Below are 25,131 nucleotides of genomic sequence, written 5' to 3' on the forward strand. Positions count from 1 at the left end.
CCTGTGATTGGATAATTTCCATGGAGAATGGGTGGGTCTTAATTTAATCACTGGAGTCCTATAAAAGTGTTCAGACAGAAGGAGGTGCTGCAGACGAGAGAGACACTTTAAAGAATGCACAAGATCTGAGAGTGGAGCTAGAACACAACCCAGATCAGGAGATGCCAGCCAGATGCCTTCTCATCGAACAGAGGTTTTCTGGAAGCCACTAACCTTCATTTGGACAATGTCATGGCCTTTAGACTGTAACTTTGTAACCAAATAAAACCCCTTTATAAAAGCCAATCCATTTCTGGTAGTTTGCAAAACGGCAGCATTAGCACACCGGAACACAAATTATTGTTTCTTTTCATTAAACTTTCCTCTCTCTTCAGTTACCAAGATTAAGACTCGTTTTTTCACTAATCTTTGACATATAACAACAATTTCCTTCCAAAGGAGAGAGCGGCCATCATTTATACTCTAATAATTTCCTCCACCTGAGCAGTCTCGAATAACTTATTCTGCTCCTATGAAAATCTCAGTCTCTTAATGTCCTGGCCTGCTCTGTTTCATGGTCAGTTGGTAGAGGAATCCTATTCGATAATCCAGTGACCTCCTGTGGTACCATCAAATCTCTAGAAGAGGACTCTGAACACATTAATTATGATTTAGACCATAGTTTTACATACATTCTTTCCCACTCTGCATGACCTCATTCACATAATACTGCATCTTAAGATTCAGTGCCCTTGGTCTTTCAGGGAACATAGATATAAATGAACCCCACTAAGAAATAGACCCTTCCATCCTACTGATCCCCTCCTGCAGACCTTCATGGAGACAAACGAAAGGGCTGTAATGAAAGCATAACATCAACACATTTCAAACCTCAGTTTGAAAGTCATCAATGGTAATACAGCCTTTTCAAGAAACCTCAAATAGAATAAAATTGTTTCATAAACCAAAGAAACTATTTTTCCACAGATTTCCTTGCTTTCTCAACACCCACCATCTCATGAGTTTGAAAAGTTTTCTTTTTTAATTACTGTGCAGAATTTAACATCTGAGGTTGATGAATACAAGCGAAGGACAAATACTTAGTTCTCCCTAGCAGGAATTTCCTGATGTATAGTCCACTATAAGAACTGGTTACATGACTTGCCACACTAACTACATTTCTAAGTTTTCTCTCCGCTATGAATACTTTGGTGAAACCTGAAGTCAGACCACTGCCTAAAGGCCTTGCCACATTCAATACAATTGTATGATTTCCCTCCAATATGATTTCTTTCATGATCCCACAGATGTGAACGTTTGATAAAAGCTTTACTACACACATTACATTTGTATGGCTTCTCTCCAGGATGTGTATTTTGATGTCTAGTGAGGCTTGAGGACTGCTTAAAGGCTTTGCCACATTCATTACATTTGTAAGGTTTCTCTCCAGTGTGAACTCTCAGATGAATTTTAAGATTTGAATTCTGACTAAAGGCCTTGCCACATACATTACATTTATATGGTTTCTCTCCAGTATGGATTCTCTGATGTCGAGTAAGGCGTGAGCACCAGTTAAAGGATTTGCCACATTCATTGCATTTATACAGTTTCTCCTTACTATGAATGCTTTGATGATCCCCAAGGCTAGAGTTTTCGATCAAAATATTATTACATATATTAGATTCGCTATGTTTCTTTTCAGTATGTATTCTGTGATGTCTACTCAGGTGTGCAAATTGGGTGTAGGCTTTACCACATTCATTACATTTGTAAGGTTTCTCTCCGGTATGGTTTGTCTTATGTTTACTAAGGCTTGAACGCACAGTAAAAGCTTTGCCACACTCATTACATTTGTAAGGTTTCTCCCCAGTGTGAATTCTCTGATGTTCCACAAGGCTTGAACTTCGGATAAAAGCCTTACCACATTCATTACATTTATGTGGTTTTTCTCCACTATGAATTCTCTGATGTTTCACAAGGCTTGAACTATAGATAAAAGCCTTTCCACACACATTACATTTGTGTGGCTTCTCTCCAGGATGTGTATTCTGATGCTTAGAGAGGTGTGAGCACTGCTTAAAGGCTTTGCCACATTCATTACATTTGTAAGGTTTCTCTCCAGTGTGAATTCTTCGATGTATCTTGAGGCCAGACCATTGTCTAAAGGCCTTGCCACATACAACACATTTGTATGGTTTCTCTCCAGTATGAATTCTCTCATGATCCCAAAGGTATGAACGTTTGGTAAAAGCTTTGCCACATTCATCACATTTGTAAGGTTTCTCTCCAGTATGAATTCTCTCATGACGCCAAAGATCTGAGCATTTGATAAAAGCCTTACCACATTCATTACATTTGTGTGGTTTCTCTCCAGTATGAATTCTCCAATGACTTGCAAGGTTTGAATTTTGACTAAAGGCCTTGCCACATACATTACATTTATATGGCTTCTCTCCAGTATGGATTCTTTGATGTCTCGTGAGGTTTGAGAACTGGTTAAAGGCTTTGCCACACTCATTGCATTTGTAAGGTCTCTGATCAGAATGAATTCTCTGATGATTAGTGAGGATTGAGTACTGGCTAAAAGCCTTCCCACAGTCATTGTATTTGTAAGGTTTTACTCTAATGTGTGTTTTCTGTTGTGCAAGCAATGAACGTGGCATGAACACCTTCCCATATTTACTGCAAATGTTGGTTTTGACATTAGGAAGAAATCTTTGAAGCGGTGAGACTGACAAACAACTTCTGATAGACTTCTCAACTTGATTACATTCATAAATTTTCTCAATTTGAAATCTCTGCAATTCAGCCAGATGTGACTGAAATCCAAGCCTATTTCCAAAACATCTGACATACTTGTTTCCTGCATAGCCTATGCCGTTTCTTAGCTTCAATGAATTCCTTAAAAATGGCTTCTCATGTTTGAAATATCGATATGCACTTTTTCTAACAAAAACACTCTGCTTTAGGGGGAAATTATTACAGGATTTGATACGTTGTTGATCTTTTCTACAAGTGAGAGTTCTGTTATGGGTCATAGGCACTATTTTGCAATTTCTTTTGTCATACCCCGATTGATTCTCAAATTCATGTATATGTTTCTGGACTTCCCTGAAGTCAAAATCCTTGATACCATGGCTTTCATGTCTTTCCAGTACCACCGACTGGCATAATTCTCCCTTATTAATATCTTCTTTTGGTAATAATTCCTTGAAAGTACATTTAGGAGAGATATCTGAAAAATATAAAAGATCACAGGTTTCCTATTACTGTTGGAATATGAATATTTTATATTGGAAAACATAATACTATACCAAAAGTAATACTCATAATGATCAGAATTAAGAAACTTCTCAATCACGGTCTTCAAATGTTTAAGAACACAGAGAGACCAGGACTCTTTAGTAAAGGGTAATTACACGTAATTCAAATTATTTTAAGGGAAGCCCAGTTTCAAACACCCTATGACCAAACAACTCATACTATGTAAACTTACATATGCCCTGAAAATAGGAATATTCTTCCACTGCCATCTAAAAGCACACACCAAATGGTGGTAGACATATGGATGTTTGATATTTGGAGAGAAATAGATATTACATTATTGCATATTTACTGCATAATTACTGTATACAAATAAATGCAGAAGCATAGCATTATGTAATGTAATGGAAAATAGTACACAAAAACTTATCTAATGAATAACATAAGCAGCAATTTAGAACTGCAAAACTAAAATGGTAACAGGCAAATGAGGAAGAATTTAATAAAAACCATTGGAAGAATAACAAAATATTCTTTTGAATAGCTGTTAAAAAACTAACTTTATCCATGCAGTATAAGCATTTGCATCATGAACATTTAGAGCCTTACATATATTCCACAATATATATATATATATATACATTCCACAACAGATACTGAAAATCCACTTCTGTAAGTCTTCATAAAAATAAATAAAAAATTTCAATAACCCATACTAAATACAATAAATCATAAGTATCCACAATTAAACTAAATTAAAGTGTGTGAAACTCTAAGGTATGCCTCTTAAAAAACAAAAAAGGGAGGCGGGGCAAGATGGAGGACTGGTGAGCTGTAAGTTTTAGTTACTCCTCCAGGAAAGTAGGTAAAAAGCCAGGAACTGCATGGACTGGACACCACAGAGCAATCTGTCTTTGGGCATACTTCATACAAGTATGAAAATGTCGAACTGCTCATGAAAATGAGCGAAAATGTCGAACTGCTGAGATCAGCGAAATCTGTAAGTTTTTGCGGCCAGGGGACCCGCGCCCCTCCCTGCCAGGCTTGGTCCCGTGGGAGGAGGGGCTGTCAGCTCCGGGAAGGAGAAGGGAGAACTGCAGTGGTTGCTCTTATCGGAAACTCATTCTACTGATCCAGACTCCAACCATAGATAGACTGAGACCAGACACCAGAGAATCTGAGAGCTGCCAGCCCAGCAGAGAGGAGACAGGCATAGAAAAAAAAAAATAACAAGAAAAACTCCAAAATAAAAGCAGAGGATTTTTGGAGTTCTGGTGAACACAGAAAGGGGAAGGGCGGAGCTCAGGCCTTGAGGCGCATATGCAAATCCCGAAGAAAAGCTGATCTCTCTGCCCTGTGGACCTTTCCTTAATGGCCCTGGTTGCTTTGTCTATTAGCATTTCAATAACCCATTAGATCTCTGAGGAGGGCCCTTTTTTTTTTTTTTTTTTATCCTTTTTTCTTTTTCTAAACAATTACTCTAAGAAGCCCAATATAGAAAGCTTCAAAGAATTGCAATTTGGGCACATCAAGTCAAGAGCAGAACTAAGAGAGCTCTGAGACAAAAGGCAATAATCCACTGGCTGAGAAAATTCACTAAACACCACAACTTCCCAAGAAAAGGGGGGTGTACGCTCACAGCCACCATCCTGGTGGACAGGAAACACTCCTGCCCATCGCCAGCCCCATAGCCCAGAGCTGCCCCAGACAACCCAGTGTGACGGAAGTGCTTCAAATAACAGGCACACACCACAAAACTGGGCGTGGACATTAGCCTTCCCTGCAACCTCAGCTGATTGTCCCAGAGCTGGGAAGGTGGAGCAGTGTGAATTAACAAAGCCCCATTCAGCCATCATTTGAGCAGACTGGGAGCCTCCCTACACAGCCCAGCAGCCCAGAACTGCCCTGGGGGGACGGCACTCACCTGTGACATAGCACAGTCATCCCTCAACAGAGGACCCGGGGTGCACAGCCTGGAAGAGGAGCCCACTTGCAAGTCTCAGGAGCCATACGCCAATACCAAAGACTTGTGGGTCAGTGGCAGAGACAAACTGTGGCAGGACTGAACTGAAGGATTAGACTATTGCAGCAGCTTTAAAACTCTAGGATCATCAGGGAGATTTGATTGTTAGGGCCACCCCCCCTCCCCGACTGCCCAGAAACACGCCCCACATACAGGGCAGGCAACACCAACTACACACACAAGCTTGGTACACCAATTGGGCCCCACAAGACTCACTCCCCCACTCACCAAAAAGGCTAAGCAGGGGAGAACTGGCTCGTGGAGAACAGGTGGCTCGTGGACGCCACCTGCTGGTTAGTTAGAGAAAGTGTACTCCACGAAGCTGTAGATCTGATAAATTAGAGATAAGGACTTCAATAGGTCTACAAACCCTAAAAGAACCCTATCAAGTTCAGCAAATGCCACGAGGCCAAAAACAACAGAAAATTATAAAGCATATGAAAAAACGAGACGATATGGATAACCCAAGTCCAAGCACCCAAATCAAAAGACCAGAAGAGACACAGCACCTAGAGCAGCTACTCAAAGAACTAAAGATGAACAATGAGACCACAGTACGGGATATGAAGGAAATCAAGAAGACTCTAGAAGGGCATAAAGAAGACATTGCAAGACTAAATAAAAAAATGGATGATCTTATGGAAATTAAAGAAACTGTTGACCAAATTAAAAAGATTCTGGACACTCATAGTATAAGACTAGAGGAAGCTGAACAACAAATCAGTGACCTGGAAGATGACAGAATGGAAAATGAAAGCATAAAAGAAAGAATGGGGAAAAAAATTGAAAAAATCGAAATGGACCTCAGGGATATGATAGATAATATGAAACGTCCAAATATAAGACTCATTGGTGTCCCAGAAGGGGAAGAAAAGGGTAAAGGTCTAGGAAGAGTATTCAAAGAAATTGTTGGGGAAAACTTCCCAAATCTTCTAAACAACATAAATACACAAATCATAAATGCTCAGCGAACTCCAAATAGAATAAATCCAAATAAACCCACTCCGAGACATATACTGATCACACTGTCAAACACAGAAGAGAAGGAGCAAGTTCTGAAAGCAGCAAGAGAAAAGCAATTCACCACATACAAAGGAAACAGCATAAGTCTAAGTAGTGACTACTCAGCAGCCACCATGGAGGCGAGAAGGCAGTGGCATGATATATTTAAAATTCTGAGTGAGAAAAATTTCCAGCCAAGAATACTTTATCCAGCAAAGCTCTCCTTCAAATTTGAGGGAGAGCTTAAATTTTTCACAGACAAACAAATGCTGAGAGAATTTGCTAACAAGAGACCTGCCCTACTGGAGATACTAAAGGGAGCCCTACAGACAGAGAAACAAAGACAGGACAGAGAGACTTGGAGAAAGGTTCAGTACTAAAGAGATTCGGTATGGGTACAATAAAGGATATTAATAGAGAGAGGGAAAAATATGGCAAACATAAACCAAAGGATAAGATGGCTGATTCAAGAAATGCCTTCACGGTTTTAACATTGAATGTAAATAGATTAAACTCCCCAATTAAAAGATACAGATTCGCAGAATGGATCAAAAAAAATGAACCATCAATATGTTGCATACAAGAGACTCATCTTAGACATAGGGACACAAAGAAACTGAAAGTGAAAGGATGGAAAAAAATATTTCATGCAAGCTACAGCCAAAAGAAAGCAGGTGTAGCAATATTAATCTCAGATAAAATAGACTTCAAATGCAGGGATGTTTTGAGAGACAAAGAAGGCCACTACATACTAATAAAAGGGGCAATTCAGCAAGAAGAAATAACAATCGTAAATGTCTATGCACCCAACCAAGGTGCCACAAAATACATGAGAGAAACACTGGCAAAACTAAAGGAAGCAATTGATGTTTCCACAATAATTGTGGGAGACTTCAACACATCACTCTCTCCTATAGATAGATCAACCAGACAGAAGACCAATAAGGAAATTGAAAACCTAAACAATCTGATAAATGAATTAGATTTAACAGACATCTACAGGACATTACATCCCAAATCACCAGGATACACATACTTTTCTAGTGCTCACGGAACTTTCTCCAGAATAGATCATATGCTGGGACATAAAACAAGCCTCAATAAATTTAAAAAGATTGAAATTATTCAAAGCACATTCTCTGACCACAATGGAATACAATTAGAAGTCAATAACCATCAGAGACTTAGAAAATTCACAAATACCTGGAGGTTAAACAATACACTCCTAAACAATCAGTGGGTTAAAGAAGAAATAGCAAGAGAAATTGCTAAATATATAGAGACGAATGAAAATGAGAACACAACATACCAAAACCTATGGGATGCAGCAAAAGCAGTGCTAAGGGGGAAATTTATAGCACTAAACGCATATATTAAAAAGGAAGAAAGAGCCAAAATCAAAGAACTAATGGATCAACTGAAGAAGCTAGAAAATGAACAGCAAACCAATCCTAAACCAAGTAGAAGAAAAGAAATAACAAGGATTAAAGCAGAAATAAATGACATAGAGAACAAAAAAACAATAGAGAGGATAAATATCACCAAAAGTTGGTTCTTTGAGAAGATCAACAAGATTGACAAGCCCCTAGCTAGACTGACAAAATCAAAAAGAGAGAAGACCCATATAAACAAAATAATGAATGAAAAAGGTGACATAACTGCAGATCCTGAAGAAATTAAAAAAATTATAAGAGGATATTATGAACAACTGTATGGCAACAAACTGGATAACGTAGAAGAAATGGACAATTTCCTGGAAACATATGAACAACCTAGACTGACCAGAGAAGAAATAGAAGACCTCAACCAACCCATCACAAGCAAAGAGATCCAATCAGTCATCAAAAATCTTCCCACAAATAAATGCCCAGGGCCAGATGGCTTCACAGGGGAATTCTACCAAACTTTCCAGAAAGAACTGACACCAATCTTACTCAAACTCTTTCAAAACATTGAAAAAAATGGAAGACTACCTAACTCATTTTATGAAGCTAACATCAATCTAATACCAAAACCAGGCAAAGATGCTACAAAAAAGGAAAACTACCGGCCAATCTCCCTAATGAATATAGATGCAAAAATCCTCAACAAAATACTTGCAAATCGAATCCAAAGACACATTAAAAAAATCATACACCATGACCAAGTGGGGTTCATTCCAGGCATGCAAGGATGGTTCAACATAAGAAAAACAATCAATGTATTACAACACATTAAAAACTCGAAAGGGAAAAATCAATTGATCATCTCAATAGATGCTGAAAAAGCATTTGACAAAATCCAACATCCCTTTTTGATAAAAACACTTCAAAAGGTAGGAATTGAAGGAAACTTCCTCAACATGATAAAGAGCATATATGAAAAACCCACAGCCAGCATAGTACTCAATGGTGAGAGACTGAAAGCCTTCCCTCTAAGATCAGGAACAAGACAAGGATGCCCGCTGTCACCACTGTTATTCAACATTGTGCTGGAAGTGCTAGCCAGGGCAATCCGGCAAGACAAAGAAATAAAAGGCATCCAAATTGGAAAAGAAGAAGTAAAACTGTCATTGTTTGCAGATGATATGATCTTATATCTAGAAAACCCTGAGAAATCAACGATACACCTACTAGAGCTAATAAACAAATTTAGCAAAGTAGCGGGATACAAGATTAATGCACATAAGTCAGTAATGTTTCTATATGCTAGAAATGAACAAACTGAAGAGACACTCAAGAAAAAGATACCATTTTCAATAGCAACTAAAAAAATCAAGTACCTAGGAATAAACTTAACCAAAGATGTAAAAGACCTATACAAAGAAAACTACATAACTCTACTAAAAGAAATAGAAGGGGACCTTAAAAGATGGAAAAATATTCCATGTTCATGGATAGGAAGGCTAAATGTCATTAAGATGTCAATTCTACCCAAACTCATCTACAGATTCAATGCAATCCCAATCAAAATTCCAACAACCTACTTTGCAGACTTGGAAAAGCTAGTTATCAAATTTATTTGGAAAGGGAAGATGCCTCGAATTGCTAAAGACACTCTAAAAAAGAAAAACCAAGTGGGAGGACTTACACTCCCTGACTTTGAAGCTTATTATAAAGCCACAGTTGCCAAAACAGCATGGTACTGGCACAAAGATAGACCTATAGATCAATGGAATCGAATTGAGAATTCAGAGATAGACCCTCAGATCTATGGCCGACTGATCTTTGATAAGGCCCCCAAAGTCACCGAACTGAGCCATAATGGTCTTTTCAACAAATGGGGCTGCGAGAGTTGGATATCCATATCCAAAAGAATGAAAGAGGACCCCTACCTCACCCCCTACACAAAAATTAACTCAAAATGGACCAAAGATCTCAATATAAAAGAAAGTACCATAAAACTCCTAGAAGATAATGTAGGAAAACATCTCCAAGACCTTGTATTAGGAGGCCACTTCCTAGACTTTACACCCAAAGCACAAGCAACAAAAGAGAAAATAGATAAATGGGAACTCCTCAAGCTTAGAAGTTTCTGCACCTCAAAGGAATTTCTCAAAAAGGTAAAGAGGCAGCCAACTCAATGGGAAAAAATTTTTGGAAACCATGTATCTGACAAAAGACTGATATCTTGCATATACAAAGAAATCCTACAACTCAATGACAATAGTACAGACAGCCCAATTATAAAATGGGCAAAAGATATGAAAAGACAGTTCTCTGAAGAGGAAATACAAATGGCCAAGAAACACATGAAAAAATGTTCAGCTTCACTAGCTATTAGAGAGATGCAAATTAAGACCACAAGGAGATACCATCTAACACCGGTTAGAATGGCTGCCATTAAACAAACAGGAAACTACAAATGCTGGAGGGGATATGGAGAAATTGGAACTCTTATTCATTGTTGGTGGGACTGTATAATCGTTCAGCCACTCTGGAAGTCAGTCTGGCAGTTCCTTAGAAAACTAGATATAGAGCTACCATTCGATCCAGCGATTGCACTTCTCGGTATATACCCGGAAGATCGGAAAGCAGTGACACGAACAGATATCTGCACGCCAATGTTCATAGCAGCATTATTCACAATTGCCAAGAGATGGAAACAACCCAAATGTCCTTCAACAGATGAGTGGATAAATAAAATGTGGTATATATACACGATGGAATACTACGCGGCAGTAAGAAGGAACGATCTCGTGAAACATATGACAACATGGATGAACCTTGAAGACATAATGCTGAGCGAAATAAGCCAGGCACAAAAAGAGAAATATTATATGCTACCACTAATGTGAACTTTGAAAAATGGAAAACAAATGGTTTATAATGTAGAATGTAGGGGAACTAGCAATAGAGAGCAATTAAGGAAGGGGGAACAATAATCCAAAAAGAACAGATAAGCTATTTAACGTTCTGGGGATGCCCAGAAATGACTATGGTCTGTTAATTTCTGATGGATATAGTAGGAACAAGTTCACAGAAATGTTGCTATATTATGTAACTTTCTTGGGGTAAAGTAGGAACATGTTGGAAGTTAAGCAGTTATCTTAAGTTAGTTGTCTTTTTCTTACTCCCTTGTTATGGTCTCTTTGAAATGTTCTTTTATTCTATGTTTGTTTTCAACTTTTTTTTTCATACAGTTGATTTAAAAAATAAGGGAAAGTTAAAAAAAAGAAAAAAAAAAGAAAAACAAGGAAAAAAAAAAAGATGTAGTGCCCCCTTGAGGAGCCTGTGGAGAATGCAGGGGTATTCGCCTACCCCACCTCGATGGTTGCTAACATGACCACAGACATAGGGGACTGGTGGTTGGATGGGTTGAGCCCTCTACCATAAGTTTTACCCTTGGGAAGACGGTTGCTGCAAAGGAGAGGCTAGGCCTCCCTATATTTGTGCCTAAGAGTCTCCTCCTGAATGCCTCTTTGTTGCTCAGATGTGGCCCTCTCTCTCTGGCTAAGCCAACTTGAAAGGTGAAATCACTGCCCTCCCCCCTACGTGGGATCAGACACCCAGGGGAGTGAATCTCCCTGGCAACGTGGAATATGACTCCCGGGGAGGAATGTAGACCCGGCATCGTGGGACGGAGAACATCTTCTTGACCAAAAGGGGGATGTGAAAGGAAATGAAATAAGCTTCAGTGGCAGAGAGATTCCAAAACGAGCCGAGAGATCACTCTGGTGGGCACTCTTACGCACACTTTAGACAACCCTTTTTAGGTTCTAAAGAATTGGGGTAGCTGGTGGTGGATACCTGAAACGATCAAACTACAACCCAGAACCCATGAATCTCGAAGACAGTTGTATAAAAATGTAGCTTATGAGGGGTGACAATGGGATTGGGAAAGCCATAAGGACCAAACTCCACTTTGTCTAGTTTATGGATGGATGTGTAGAAAAGTAGGGGAAGGAAACAAACAGACAAAGGTACCCAGTGTTCTTTTTTACTTCAATTGCTCTCTTTCACTCTAATTATTATTCTTGTTATTTTTGTGTGTGTGCTAATGAAGGTGTCAGGGATTGATTTAGGTGATGAATGTGCAACTATGTAATGGTACTGTAAACAATCGAAAGTACAATTTGTTTTGTATGACTGCGTGGTATGTGAATATATCTCAATAAAATGATGATTAAAAAAAAAACAAACAAACAAAAAAAAAAAACAAAAGAAAGGACTTATATTCCAGAAGGACCACAAAATATGAGAACTGGAAAATATGTTGAGAAAAATACAAAGTATGATAAAGATTAAGAATTGGGGAAGAATGATGCCAAAGAAAATGGCAGAGTAGGGAACTCTTTAAAAGTGTATCCCACCACAAAAACAGCAAATAAACTGGCAGAAACTAGCAGAATCAAATTTATCACAACTTGGGAAACTAGTTAGAAGTATAGAGCAATCAAATGAACACTTAATCAGAAGTGTTCTAAGTAGGAATGCTTTATAGTGTTTTAATTTGCCCTGGCCCTATGCAATGCTCCCCTCATAGGCAGTAGCCTTGAAGACAGCAGCCCACATTCCTGGTAAAAATGCCTGGTACCAGAGGAAACAGACGGACCTTATTCTTACTCTCAAAGAATTGCTGATTTTTTTTTTTTTTTTTTACCTGCTGGATGGCTGATGGCTCCCTGAAGGCATAGCTCAAAGAACTTTCCTTTATTTTGCCTAACTCAGAACTCTCCCACAGGAAAGACATTACTGGGGGGTAGGGAGGGGGAAGCAGGGAGACTGCCCAACGCTTAAATTTAAAGGCAAATGTATGTGACGTCAGGAGCAAGGGATTACAGACATACAGAACAGACAAACTGAAAAGGCTGGGAAGAAAGGCTGGGGAGTTAGATGCTTTGCGGAATAAGGGCTTTGAAAGGCTCCTCCATATTCCTGGGAAATCTAGAGGGTCATGTGTGCGTCCAGGCTTAGGTACGTACTGAGAAAACACGAGAACAGGCCCAAAATTTCCCTTCTGGCTGACTTTCAAGCTCTGCACAAGGAGGAAGTGAAGACTAAACCATAGTTTTAAACTGCACATCTGAATGTTAAAGGCATTCTCCAACTCAAAGAGCCCGTCTGCCAAGAGTGGGAGACTTTTCTGTTATTGTTCCATGTGTTAAAGGAAATCTCTTCTCAAATTAGCTGACAACTGAGCTAATCAGATACTTCAACAGCCACATGTGGCAAAGAATACAGACCTTACAAAATTAGTTCAGAAAAGTCACTAAAGTTACAACAAGAAACAACAACAAACTCTGTAAGGGGGAAAATCTGATTTCCATAAATGTCCAGTTTTAAAAAAAAATAACAAGGCTACAAAGCAACAAGAAAGTATGACCCAAACACAGGAAAAAAAGAAATCAATAGAAATTGTTCCTGAGGACGCAAAAATATTGGACTTCACATGACCAAGACTTTAAATCTACCACTTAAATATGCAAAAAGAGCTAAACAAAACCATATACAAAGAGCTACAGAAAACAATGCAGCCACATTATGTCAAGCCCTAATCTACAGTATTCCCGAAATACCTAGGTCCCTATATGAGACTCTATGAAAGTTTCACTCACTAAGTTTATTTTTCAGAAACGTAAATCCTCCAGAGTGTTCCTATGCCAGATAAGTCCCCAAACCCAGAGGCAAAAGCCTCTTCAAGAACATCAACCAGATGCAACCCCTTTCCCCATAATGCTGACACCCCTTCTCAATATGAACAAGTTAGAGTGGTCACTGCCTAGACACCCCTGAAGATCAAGAAAGTGATTAAACATGAGAAGGTGTAGCAAAGACAAGATAGGATTTAACAAAGGATTATGAATATTGAATCTTTATATGAATATATATTTTTTAGATGCTAGGGTATTAGAATAGCTAGAAGGAAATAACTGAAATCGTGGAACTTGTAACCTGCGGGACACTGTTATCAAGTTCTGACTTGGCGGGCCTGGGCCAGGGGAACTGATCAGCCCCTAGGAAAGGTAGTGGGGCACGGGTGGTTGCGCCCTCCACGGCCCCCCGGGCCTGAGAAAGTGGAGCCGAATGCAGGCCCCATTTCCTCACCCCAAAGTAAAAACCATTGGGGAGGGCTTGCCGGAGAAAACCGCCCCCTTTACCTTGCCCACCCACTCCCCGTTGCCAGAGCAACTCCCCCACCGCCAGTGCGCATGCACCGTTGCCAGAGCAACTCCTGCCCGCGACAAACAGCTTCCGCGCCCTCTCAGAACCAATCCAAGCCTTTAACCCTTACAGCTACCCCGCCCTCTAAACCGCCCGATATAAACTTGTACTCTCCCCTAATAAACCTCTCTCTCTCTTGGTTTTTCATCATCCTTAAAAGAAACCGTGTCCCGCCTGTTCCTTTCTCGCCGCCCTCCATACTTGCACGCCTCCCGCCGGGGACCTGGCCAAGTCCCCCGCCTCGCCCTCGCCTCCGGGAAAGAGCCCCCGCCGCCGGTACCCTCGGAGCAATCCTGAGAGCCTAGGATTTAGCAACCGGCCACCACCCTCCCCCAGACGAATCAACTGCGACCGCAGTAACCCATAACATTCTTTGAAATTTGCTCTATAGCTACTCATTAAATTGTACTTTGAAAGTTATCACCTTTCTGTATATATGTTATATTTCACAATAAGGAAATAACTGAAACTGTAGAACTGCAATCCATAACATTCTTTGAAATTTGCTACATAACTGCTTGTTAAATTGTACTTTGAAAGTTATCACTTTTTTGTATGTATGTTACATTTCACAATTAAAAAATGCAAAAAAAAGAAAAAATGAAAAATGAAAACAATACCTCTCCAAATAAAGAATATAAATAAAGAGAAAGAAATTACAAAATAGAATCAACTGAAATTTGGCAGCTGAAAAACTACAATAGCTGAAATGAAAAATTCAATAGAGAGTTTCAACAGGAAGTCTGAAAAGGAAGAAGAAATAATCGGTAAACTTCATGATAAGTGAATTGAAGTTACTCAATCTGATGATCGGAAAGAAAAAAGAATGAAGAAAAGAACATATCGTAGGAGACCACTATCAAGAGTACTAACAGACACATAATGAATGAATTTAGCAAACAAAAAAATGCACAAAACAGTTTTGATTTTATATGCTGACAATGAGCAAACTGAAAAGGATATTAAGAAAACAATTCCATTTATAATAGCAATCAAAGAGTAAAATATTGCGGAATTAATTTAACCAAGGAGGTTAAAGACATATACTAAGACTACAAAACATTTTTGGAAAAAAATTAAAGAAGACCTAAATGAATGGAAAGACAGCTTATGTTCACAGGTTGAAGGATTACTGTAAAGATGGCAATATTCCCCAAACGGATCTACAGATTCAGTGCAATCTCTACCAAATCTCAATGGACCTTTTTGAGGAAATGGAAAAAGGTTGGTCCTAAAATTCATGTGGAATTGCAAGGCACCTTACATAGCCAAAACAATTTCAAAAAAGGAAAAACAAAGTTGGAGGACTTAAATTCCCTGACTTAAAAAAAAAAAAATTCCTGATTTCAAAACTTATGACAAAGCCACAGTAATCAAAACTGTGATTGGTACTGGCATAAGGATAGACACAGAGATCAATGGAATAGAACTGAGAGTACAAAAATAAACCCATACACCTATGGTCTATTCATTTTGACAAGGTTCCAAGATCATTCAATGGGTGAAGAATAGTTTCTTCAAGTGGTACTGGGACACCTGAATATCCATATGCAAAAGACTGAAGCTGAGCACAATCCTCACTCCATATACAAAATTTAACTCAAACTGGAAAAAGGACCTAAATATAAGAGCTAAAACTATAAACTTCTTAGAAGAACAGGAGTAAATCTTAGTAACCTTGTGTTTGACAATGGATTCTTGGATATGGCACCAATTGCACAAACAATAGAAGAAAATACAGATACATATGACTTCATCAACATTTAAAACTATCGCTCACAAACCAGATTTACAATGAGATACCACTTCAAACCTACAAAATGGATGTTATTTAAAAAACAGAAAATAAGTGTTAGAGAGGATACAGAGAAACTGGAACTCTACTATATTGTTTTTGGGAATGTAAAATGGTGCAGCCATTGTGGAAAGCAATATGGTAGTTCCTCAAAAAGTAAAGATAGAATTACCATTATGACCTAGCAATTCCACTTCTAGATACATAACCAAAGAAAGTGGAAACAGGGTCTCAAACAGATATGGGTACCCCAATGTTTATAGCAGCATTATTCACAATAGATGAAAGGTGGAAAGAACTTAAGTCCATCAAGAGATGAATGGAATACACACAATGGAATATTATTCAGTCACAGGAAAGAACTTCTGAGATGTGCTGCAATGTGGAAGAACCTTGAAAACATGTTTAGTTAAATAAGAAAGACACCTAAGGACAAATATTGTATCCTGTCACGTAGAAGAGAGATTTCCAGAAACAGTAAATCTGCAGAGTCAGAAAGTAGATTAGAGGTTACCAGGGGATGAGGGCAGAGAGGGTGTGTATGTTTGGTGGATATGGAGTGTTGGTTTAAAATAAATAAAAACTTTTGCTTTTCAAAGGGTATCAGCAAGATAGTAAAAACACCACTCACAGAACAGTAGAAAATATCTGTGTACTGGTTTGTATATATTACACCCCCCAGAAAAAGCCATGTTCTTTAATGCAATCTTGTGGGGGCAGATGTGTTAGTGCTGATTAGGTTGGAATCCTTTGTTTGAGTTTTCCATGGAGATGTGACCCACCCAACTGTAGGTGATAACTCTGATTTAATGTTTCCATGGAGATTTGGCTCTGCCCATTCAGGGTGGGTCTGGACTGATTTACTGGAGTACTTTAAAGAGAGCCACGCAGGCCCACATGTTTGCTGCAACTTAGAGAGACAGTTTGAAGATGGCCGTTGAAAGCAGACTTTTGCTCTGGAGAAGCGAAGAAAGGACAAAAGCCCCAAAAGCAACATTTTTAAGAATGCACAGGAACTGAGAGAGGAGCTGGAACCCAATCCAGGATCAGCAGATGCCAGCCATGTGCCTTCCCAGGTTACAGAGGTTTTCCTGGACACCACTGGCCTTCCTTCAATGAAAGTACCCTATTGTTGATGCCTTTGGACACTTAACGGCTTTAAGATTGTAACTTTATAACCAAATAAACCCCCTTTATAAAAGCCAATCCATTTCTGGTGTTTTGTAACACGGCAGCATTAGCAAACTGGAACAATCTGTAAATCATATATCTGATGAGGGACCTGTTTCTAGAATCTAAAAAGAACTCTTACAAATGAATAACAGAAAGACACATAATCCAGTTAAAAAGTGGGCAAAGGATCTGGATACTTCTCCAAGGAGGATATACAAATAGTCAATAAACATATGAAAAGATGTTCATGATCATTAGTCATCAGGTAAATGCAAATCAAAACCACAACAAGATACCACTTCACACCCACTAGGATGGCTAGAATCAAAAAGGCAATAATAAGTAAATGTTGGTGAGAATATGGAGAAACTAGAACTGTGGCGGACTGAATTGTGTACCCAGTCTGGGCATGTTCTTGGCATTGGTCAGCATTCTGATGGGTGTGGACCCATTGTAAATAAGATGTCTTGACAATGATACTTCAGTTAAGGTGTGGCCCAATGGAAATAGGCTGGGCTTTAATCATGATAACTGGCGTCCTTTATAAAGAGAAAAGGCCATGGGGAGAAACAAGAAGTCAAGAGAACCTAGAGGAGAAAAAAGACATTGCCATGTGACAGAAGAGCCAAGGAACCCCAAAGAAGATACAAACACCAGGAGGAAGCAAGACTTCTAACCTCTGAAACCACAAGCCTATAAATTTCTGTTGTTAAGCCAACCCACTGTATGGTATTTGTTTTAGAAGCTGGGAAACTAAGACAGGAACCCTCACATACTCCTGATGGGAATGTAAAATGGCACAGCACTTTGATAAAGTCTGGCATTTCCTCAAACAATTAAACACAGAGTTACCACATGACCCAGCAATTCTACTCCTACACATATACCAAAGAGAAATGAAAACATATGTTCATGTAAAAAACTGAATATGAATGTTTATAGCAGCATTATTTATTATAATTAAACAGTTGGAAACCACTCAGATGCCAATCAAGTGACAAATGCATAAACAAAAAATGAAATATAATGGAATACTATTTGGCCATAAAAAGGAATGAAGTACTGATACATGCAACAACATGAGTGAATACTGAAAACATGGTGCTAAGTGCAAGAAGCCAGTCACAAGAGTACATCTAGTCCACTCCCAAGAAAAGTAGGGAATAGGGAAACGTATAGGCACCAAAAGAAGGTTAGTGGTTGCTTAAGGATGGAGGGGATGGGGGGATACAAGGGCGATAGCTAGGAGTAAAGGGTTTCTTTTTGAGGTGATGTAAATATCTGTGAAAAACCACTGAATTCTACATTTTAAATGAGTGAACTGAACAGTATGTGAATTATATCTCAATAAAGCTGTTAAGAAAAAGTGACATAAGATTTTGTGCTTATTCAAGTCCTTAGAACCACCACTAATTGAGTGTGAAGTGTGTGGTTAAAGTCCAGATGCTATAGTATGATGTTTCTCATTTCTGAAATCAACACAACTTAACTCAGTTAAGCAAGGCTGAGGATCCCAAGTGGCTCACAAGGGAAAATGCAAAGATACCCAAAGGCACACACTGACTTCTAGAAGGAAGTTTTCCTCACCCAGGGAGACCAGGTTCCTGTAGTTCTCCAACATCACGTCCCTGTACAAAGCCCTCTGCTCAGGGTCCAGGCATTTCCACTCCTCCTGAGAGAATACTATGGCCACATCCCGGAATGTCAACCGTACCTGAAATGAAAAACACATTTCACCAAGGGGCTATGGTGAAAGTTTCCCACAAAAGGAAAGGAGGAGAGAGATGCTAAGGAGAGACTAGATTGAAGAGAGTGTTCTGAGAGACTCATGTAAGATAATTTTGAGTAAGTTATATTTCCCTAATTTTGTTTCATCATACAAACATTTTGTTTCATAAAAGGATATGAAATACTCTAAATCACTATGTATTTCAAGTTTTTGTGGAGGATAAACAAATCTAAATGAAAAGTCTTCAACACAGGGTCCTCTATATGAAGTTCTAGATATAATATACACACCAAGTGATTGTTAATTTCTAGATGAGCTAGAGCAGGAGTGGAGTCTTCAGGGACGACAAAGTCCACAGTGGTTTAGAAAGGTCAGAATCTAAAAATTATTGAGGAGACAGCAACAGCAATGGCTAACAGTTTTTCAGCATTTATCATGAGCTAAGCATTATTCTAAATGCTCTTCTTGAGTCAACTTGGATAATGACATAAAGGTTTATTAGAGAATGATCAAAGTCTACCTTAGAGAGGAGACAACTGTGTCACAAAGCATGTAAGGAACTTGCTTCAGGTCAAACAGCTAATAAAAGGCAGAGCCAGCACCTGAGCCTGGGAAATCGGGCTTTACAATTGAAGCTAAAGAATCAAACAGTTGCATGACACATGCAGCATTAAAAGTATGTTTGCAGAAGGTTTCCTAACTGAGAAAACCAGAACCAAGTTCAAGGCTAACAACAGGGAACTGGATAAAAGGTCATTATGTATGTCCACACACACATATAAACACGAGTTACTATTTTTACTAATATTAACTCACTAATGTGATAGTGTACAAAACTTTTAAGTCCCATGAAAAACATCTAAGACATATTTTCAAATGTTAATATGAATATAAAATGCACTGATGAAATAACAATGTGTCTTTTGTACACACCAGGGACTCCTGTGCATGCATATACACATACACACTCACACTTAAATTGACTGCAATAACAAGTAGTTGTCTCTGAGTGATAAATTTTCTTGGATGAATTTTCATGATCTATCATTTTATATGCATATTCATGTCAGCATTTTTGGTACAATGAACATACATAAATTGTACTTAATTCAAACTAGGTTGTCAACATTATTCTATATGACCTAGTAAAAAACCAATGGTGGAGTCAGGATTTGGTCTCACTGTCTCCGATGACAAAGATAAAATCCTTTGCTTCATTACCTCAAGCACCTGCTACATGTGAGTCCCTATGTGAGTACCACAGTTTCCTTGGAAGGATGTGCTGAGAATGATTTTAAGAACCTTTTACTCTTAGACATTAGGCGGGCTCCACATTTTAAAACTAATTATGGAATAAAACATCCTCTATCACTGCTGCCTGTTTGTGAACTTTCTACTCTATCCCAAAGCATTACTATTTTGGAGCCAGAAACACAATGATTCACTTGTTTAGCTTCAAATACATTATAAAATCAGGCAGAGCAGATTTCTCCTTATCACTCTTCTTCTCCAGGATTTTCCAGAGCTCACGTACATTAATTTAGTAAATGTAGTTTCATTAATCCTGGTCTTCGGAGAGCTGACAGTGCATCCGCAGGTGTAATCTTAAAGAATCTCTACTGTTCACCTTCACTAACACCATGGGACTCACTCCTGTCTCTAGTCCATGCCTGGGTGGGAAGCCCTTTCCATGACAACCCCAGAATGGAGCCTCTTAAGTTCCACATTTCTGAGTCACAGTGGGATGGAATCTGCATGGAGAGGAGGGAGACCAAGGGAAGGACCTGGGTGAGTGCGAACAACTGTGTAAGGCATTCAGAGTCAAGAAGATTAACAAGTCCAAAAAGCAGCATTTCAGGAAGCAGAGACAAAATAACCAACCAAGAATACGACTCTTACCTGGGAAAGAGCCATTCCTGATACTTCTTTCTCAGGTAAGATCTCCAGGCTTCTTTCTCAGGCAAGATCAGTCTTGAGAAGTTAATCCTAGGTGTTGAAAATATGCTGTTTAATCCCTTAGATTCAATGTGCCCCATTCCAGTGCCACAACCACACATATAGAAAGGACCGCAACATGGGGAAAAGACAGTCCTTTGTTGTCCACTGCAACAGGAGGGATTCAGGGACAATACTCTCCTTCATGGAGACCAGCAGAGAGTCCCGTACTTTCTCCACAATGCCCTCCCCTCCTAATGAAACCCACAAATTCTGCTGCAAGAGTAGGGTTTTGGGCTAGACAGAGAGAAAGATTTAAAAATAACCTGATGTCCTGAAAGCCAGGAAGGGTGTTCTAAATCAACTGTGCAACATGCTGCTGATAATAAAGGATGAAGCGGGAGAATCAGTCAACTGGATTTAGAAAAGGCGGGTCACTAGTGACTCTGACAAGGAAAGTATCAATGAAATGGTGGATGTGAAAGCATGACTGGATGGCGTTCAAGTGACAGGAGGCAAGAATTGAAGTCAGAGAAGATGAACAAGTTGTTAGTGTATTTTGTTCTAAAATGGAAAATAGAGAAGGGCACTTAAGGGAAGATGTAGTTAATGGATGACTTATTTTGTTATTTTAAAGATGTAAGAATGTAGTGAATAAAAGAGAATGTATTGAATAAAAGGCTTTGGGTTTTTTGTTTTAAGATGGAATAAGACAACCACCTGTGTATGCTTACTGAAACAATTCCCTAGAAGTAAACACTGAAGATGCAGTGGGAAAAGGATGCAGTGTTCTCCTGAGGCTATGAGGGAGGCTGGGGAATTGTGCACAATCACAGGGGCAAGGCCAGACCATTCCCGGTCAACAGCGAAGCCGAGCACACAGATGTGGGGCAGGTGGGTGGCCCAGTTGGGGAAGACCTCTGCCACTGCTTCCTTGGAGTAAGAAGCAAGGTCTCTGACTGAGAGACAAGATGGGGAAGGAGAAGTTGGACTTCAAGGAGCTCTAGAGGAAAAGGTATGGAACACGCAAATTAGAGAATACAAGAGGAACTGGTATCTAAAGTGACACCCGTCAATCTGGGTTTAAGATTCCCTCCAGCTCTTATCAGCCACAAGGGGACAGACACAGAGGCAGAGCTAGATGTGATGATGATGTGAGGGAGAAGCAAGGAACTCAGGGACATGTGAGAGAATGATTATGTCAGTCTTTTGATTTCGGGGCATTCTTGCTTATATGATTATTAGTAACTGAAAGAGTTTTTCTCTATATATCGTTTAAAAATAACCTGAGAGGCCCAGGAGAATATTCTACCTTTTCACATTTTTTTTTAATCCAATGCTATGACAAAAATACTGCCACACAGTAAAGGCTACGTAGGTACTGAATGGATGAAAGACTGAGATGGTCAGAGTGACACTAGTTCACATTTCAAGTGTAAAGTTCAACCAGAAACTCGGTGAGGTGACCACCTGGGATGGCAGCCTGAGGCTGGGCAGACCCACTCACGCGGCAAAAGAGCCTAAACTCAGCAGAAAGAGGAGACGCCTCCTGGCTACCCAGATCCCTCAGTGGAGAAGTTCCTTACAGGGGTGGGGAAAGGGATGAGGGGGTGAGGGAGGGAGGGAGGAAGGTCTATCTCTGACTTTTAGACTCTGCCTCGATCCCAGTGGTTTTCATCATTTTGGAGGACTGGGCACCCTCTCCCGGAAAACTTCCACACTGAGACACACTTAAAATGATTTACAAATCATTTCAGGGACTGTTTTTTCTCTAGATTTCTCTTCTTTCCTTTCCTCCCTCTGCTTCACTCTTTCACTCTTAATTCTCTCTCTCCAAGTCCACCCACTCTATCCTCTATATTGCCCTGATTCAACCCCATTCTTCCATTATTCCCCAGACTCACAGTCCTTCTCCTCCTCCCTCAGTCGGTCTTTCACCCTCCACCAAACCTCCCCTGCGCCCCCGAGTCCACCCGGGCCCTGCACGTTGAGAGGTAAGGAATACAGATGTCCCCTGCCCTAGAAGAGCACTAGCCATGGGCGCATTGGGAATGTAAACACACCGTAAGATACGACTTGCGCAGAACAAACAGGGAGTGCCACCGAACAGGTGCGGGACACCTCCCCCAGAACCGGGGTGAGGGTCCTCCACAAGGCGGTGACTGCCACTAGGGAGGACTAGGGCGGGCTGGGGCCTGAATCCAGAGGACTCGACGAAAGGGGTGTCTCAGGAAGCGTGGAGTCTGTGGGATCCCAGTGCCAGAGAGGACGAGGCGTCCTGGGGCTCCCGAGGGAGCGGCGCGGCCGTCTCTCCTCTTGAGGGACCGAGAGGGACGAAACCCGAGTGGGGGTCGGGGGTAGGAGGGCTGCGAAGGGCGTGAACCCATCTCCCGGCGCACACGGCCGGAGGGGGCTGGGTCGGAGCGAGTCAGCGGAGTGTTTAAGCAGGAAAACCACGCGACAGGCTGTGTCCACACCGCCCGAAGGCATTAAAGGCCGGAAATCCGAGCGCGGAGCCCGGGACCCCGCAGCGGAGCGACCGGACTCGGAGCCTCTCACAGCGGCGCCGGGACTCACCGGGTGTGGGGATCTTAACGTCGACAACCCCCGGACCCTGGGCGTGCAGGACAGGGGTCTCGGGGGCCGCGAAACGCAGGTTAGAGTCGGAAAATCGGACACGTTCACACCGGAACGTAACCCCTCGCTCCGCTCGATCTGCTTCCGGGTCTGCGGACATTTACGCGTGCGCAGAGTGAGGGAGGTCCCCAAACGGGCGGGGCTACAGCTCTGGGGGCGGGGCGTTCGGGGCGGGGTCTCGCCTAGCCTGCGCGCCCCGGCGTTTTGGGGCTTGTCTGTCCAATGGCGGAGAAGAACTGGAACTCCACCTTTTAATCTCTTCGGCGTGCTCTAGGTGGAGCGCCGACAAACAAGTAACTGTTTCAGACATATACGGGAAAAGATTAGAAGCCCTGGAAACGGAGATGTTTTAAACGGTTTAACACGCTCTCTTTGCGGGCGGGTGTAGGCGTGTGTCTTGCGAGGACGTCGGGGCGCTGGGCCTCGGCTGTGGTTGATCCCGGAACGCCCGAGGGTCCCGACTTCTCATCTAATTGAGCAGGAGTTGCAGTGGTCTGTGTAGGTGATGCGAACTAGGTCCGCCTGTGCAGAAGATGCAACTTACTCTTGCCTCGCATCAGAATCTAAATTCCATTTCTATTCCCCATTTCTCCCGGGTGTGGCGGGCGGAGCAACCCACACCTCAGTTCCAGGAACTTCATGGGGACAAGACCTGGGCTGTTGGGCTGGAGGGCTGAGAAGTTGCTTTAAAAGAAGAAATAGTTCTGCTTGTGTAGATATAAATTCATTTTTATTTCTTTACATTTAACATGTTTTTCTAGTCTACACTTCTAGAGGTGAATTCAGATACTTTGGAGACATACTGGTTGGCATCCCGAATTTTGCTTACATCATTATTTAGTAATTTCAAATTTATATTGATTCTCAGTTATTTGGAAGAGTATTTTTAATGTGAAAATTAAAGAGATTCGATATTTTAATCTATGTTTTCTATTTCTGAATGTTCTGTGACAGAGGCAGATAATGAGGTTTGTAGAAGGTGTACTCTTTTAGAGATATTTGAATTTGCTTTGAACTAATGAAAAATTAATTTTGCAATATTTCCAGAGACATTTGAGATTTTCTGTTCTTTTATGTGAAAAATAAAATTAAATATTAAAACTAGATTTTCAGATCTTCAAAAGCATCATTTACACCCTTAAATGTGAGTTAATATCACTGTTTCTGTTCCCTGTGGAAATTCTGAAAGTGGTGCTAGCTGGATTTTGGCCCTATGAGATCACAACTACAGGCTGCAGAAGTTTCAAAAAGATAATTTTCAATAGAGGGCACCATTCTGTTTTTCGTAGAAATAATACCAGTGTCTCCAGCTTTTAGGGTTTGGGGATTTCCCCCGTAATATTTTATTGAAAATTAATTTTTATAAAGGTAATTAAATGCTTGAACTTCGACGGATTTAAATTTTGGAGGATAAATTTCTCTTGGGCAAGGAAACGGAAACAACCCTGAGGCTCATTTAGGGTAAGGAGAGGACAGGCCCTGTCCCATCTCCACCTCACATTTTGATTCCCAAGTCTGAGTTCAGGTCCCCTGAGCTCTGCCCACTCCACTCAAACCTACTTTAAGGAGACTCAGATTAAAGAGCTGGGGTCAATGGTGTCCTGAAATCTGAACCCCCTAGTTTTCCTTAGCCCCATCTTGCCTGACTTGGGGGACCCCAACTCACCTATTTCATCAAATACTCTGCTCCCATATAACATGTGCTTGATAATTCTCCAAATCAACTAAAGTGGTTCCTCTTGGATGTATACCAGATAAGATATCATCTGAGTAAACCAAGGTCTGTCACCACCTCTTTGGGTCTCTCTTTTCCCTCTCAAATTCATCAGCTCTGACTTGAATTCTTGTTAAAACCTCTTAAACTGCTTCCTGTGAACACTTCACCCCAGCCAGGTCATTCTGCCCATTTTTTTTTTTTTTTAATCTTCATTTTATTGAGATATATTCACAT

General features: G+C 40.5%; 3 protein-coding genes across 3 annotated transcripts in view; all 3 read right to left on the reverse strand.

Annotated features, from left to right (window-relative positions):
• The window catches only part of LOC119521305 (vomeronasal type-1 receptor 4-like), a 53,132-nt gene extending 29,874 nt beyond the window's left edge, over positions 1–23,258 (reverse strand). Inside the window, exons 1-2 of the mRNA XM_037819426.1 lie at positions 23,121–23,258; positions 18,467–18,593 (exon numbers count right to left, since the gene is read on the reverse strand). The gene's annotated coding sequence lies outside the window, so the exon portion shown is untranslated. The remainder of the gene's footprint in view (positions 1–18,466; positions 18,594–23,120) is intronic.
• On the reverse strand, positions 81–23,255 carry LOC119521294 (zinc finger protein 677-like). Its single transcript, XM_037819401.1, has 4 exons — positions 23,121–23,255; positions 20,508–20,594; positions 18,467–18,593; positions 81–3,214 (listed from the first exon to the last, which is right to left on the reverse strand). Exons 2-4 carry the CDS (start codon positions 20,520–20,522, stop codon positions 1,161–1,163), a joined length of 2,196 nt encoding a protein of 731 aa, XP_037675329.1. The 5' UTR covers positions 20,523–20,594; positions 23,121–23,255; the 3' UTR covers positions 81–1,160.
• The window catches only part of LOC119521300 (zinc finger protein 677-like), a 34,090-nt gene continuing 29,466 nt past the window's right edge, over positions 20,508–25,131 (reverse strand). Inside the window, exon 5 of the transcript XR_005214332.1 lies at positions 20,508–20,594. The gene's annotated coding sequence lies outside the window, so the exon portion shown is untranslated. The remainder of the gene's footprint in view (positions 20,595–25,131) is intronic.

The sequence above is a fragment of the Choloepus didactylus genome, chromosome 27 (assembly GCF_015220235.1).
Source record: "Choloepus didactylus isolate mChoDid1 chromosome 27, mChoDid1.pri, whole genome shotgun sequence".
NCBI lineage: Eukaryota > Metazoa > Chordata > Mammalia > Pilosa > Megalonychidae > Choloepus > Choloepus didactylus.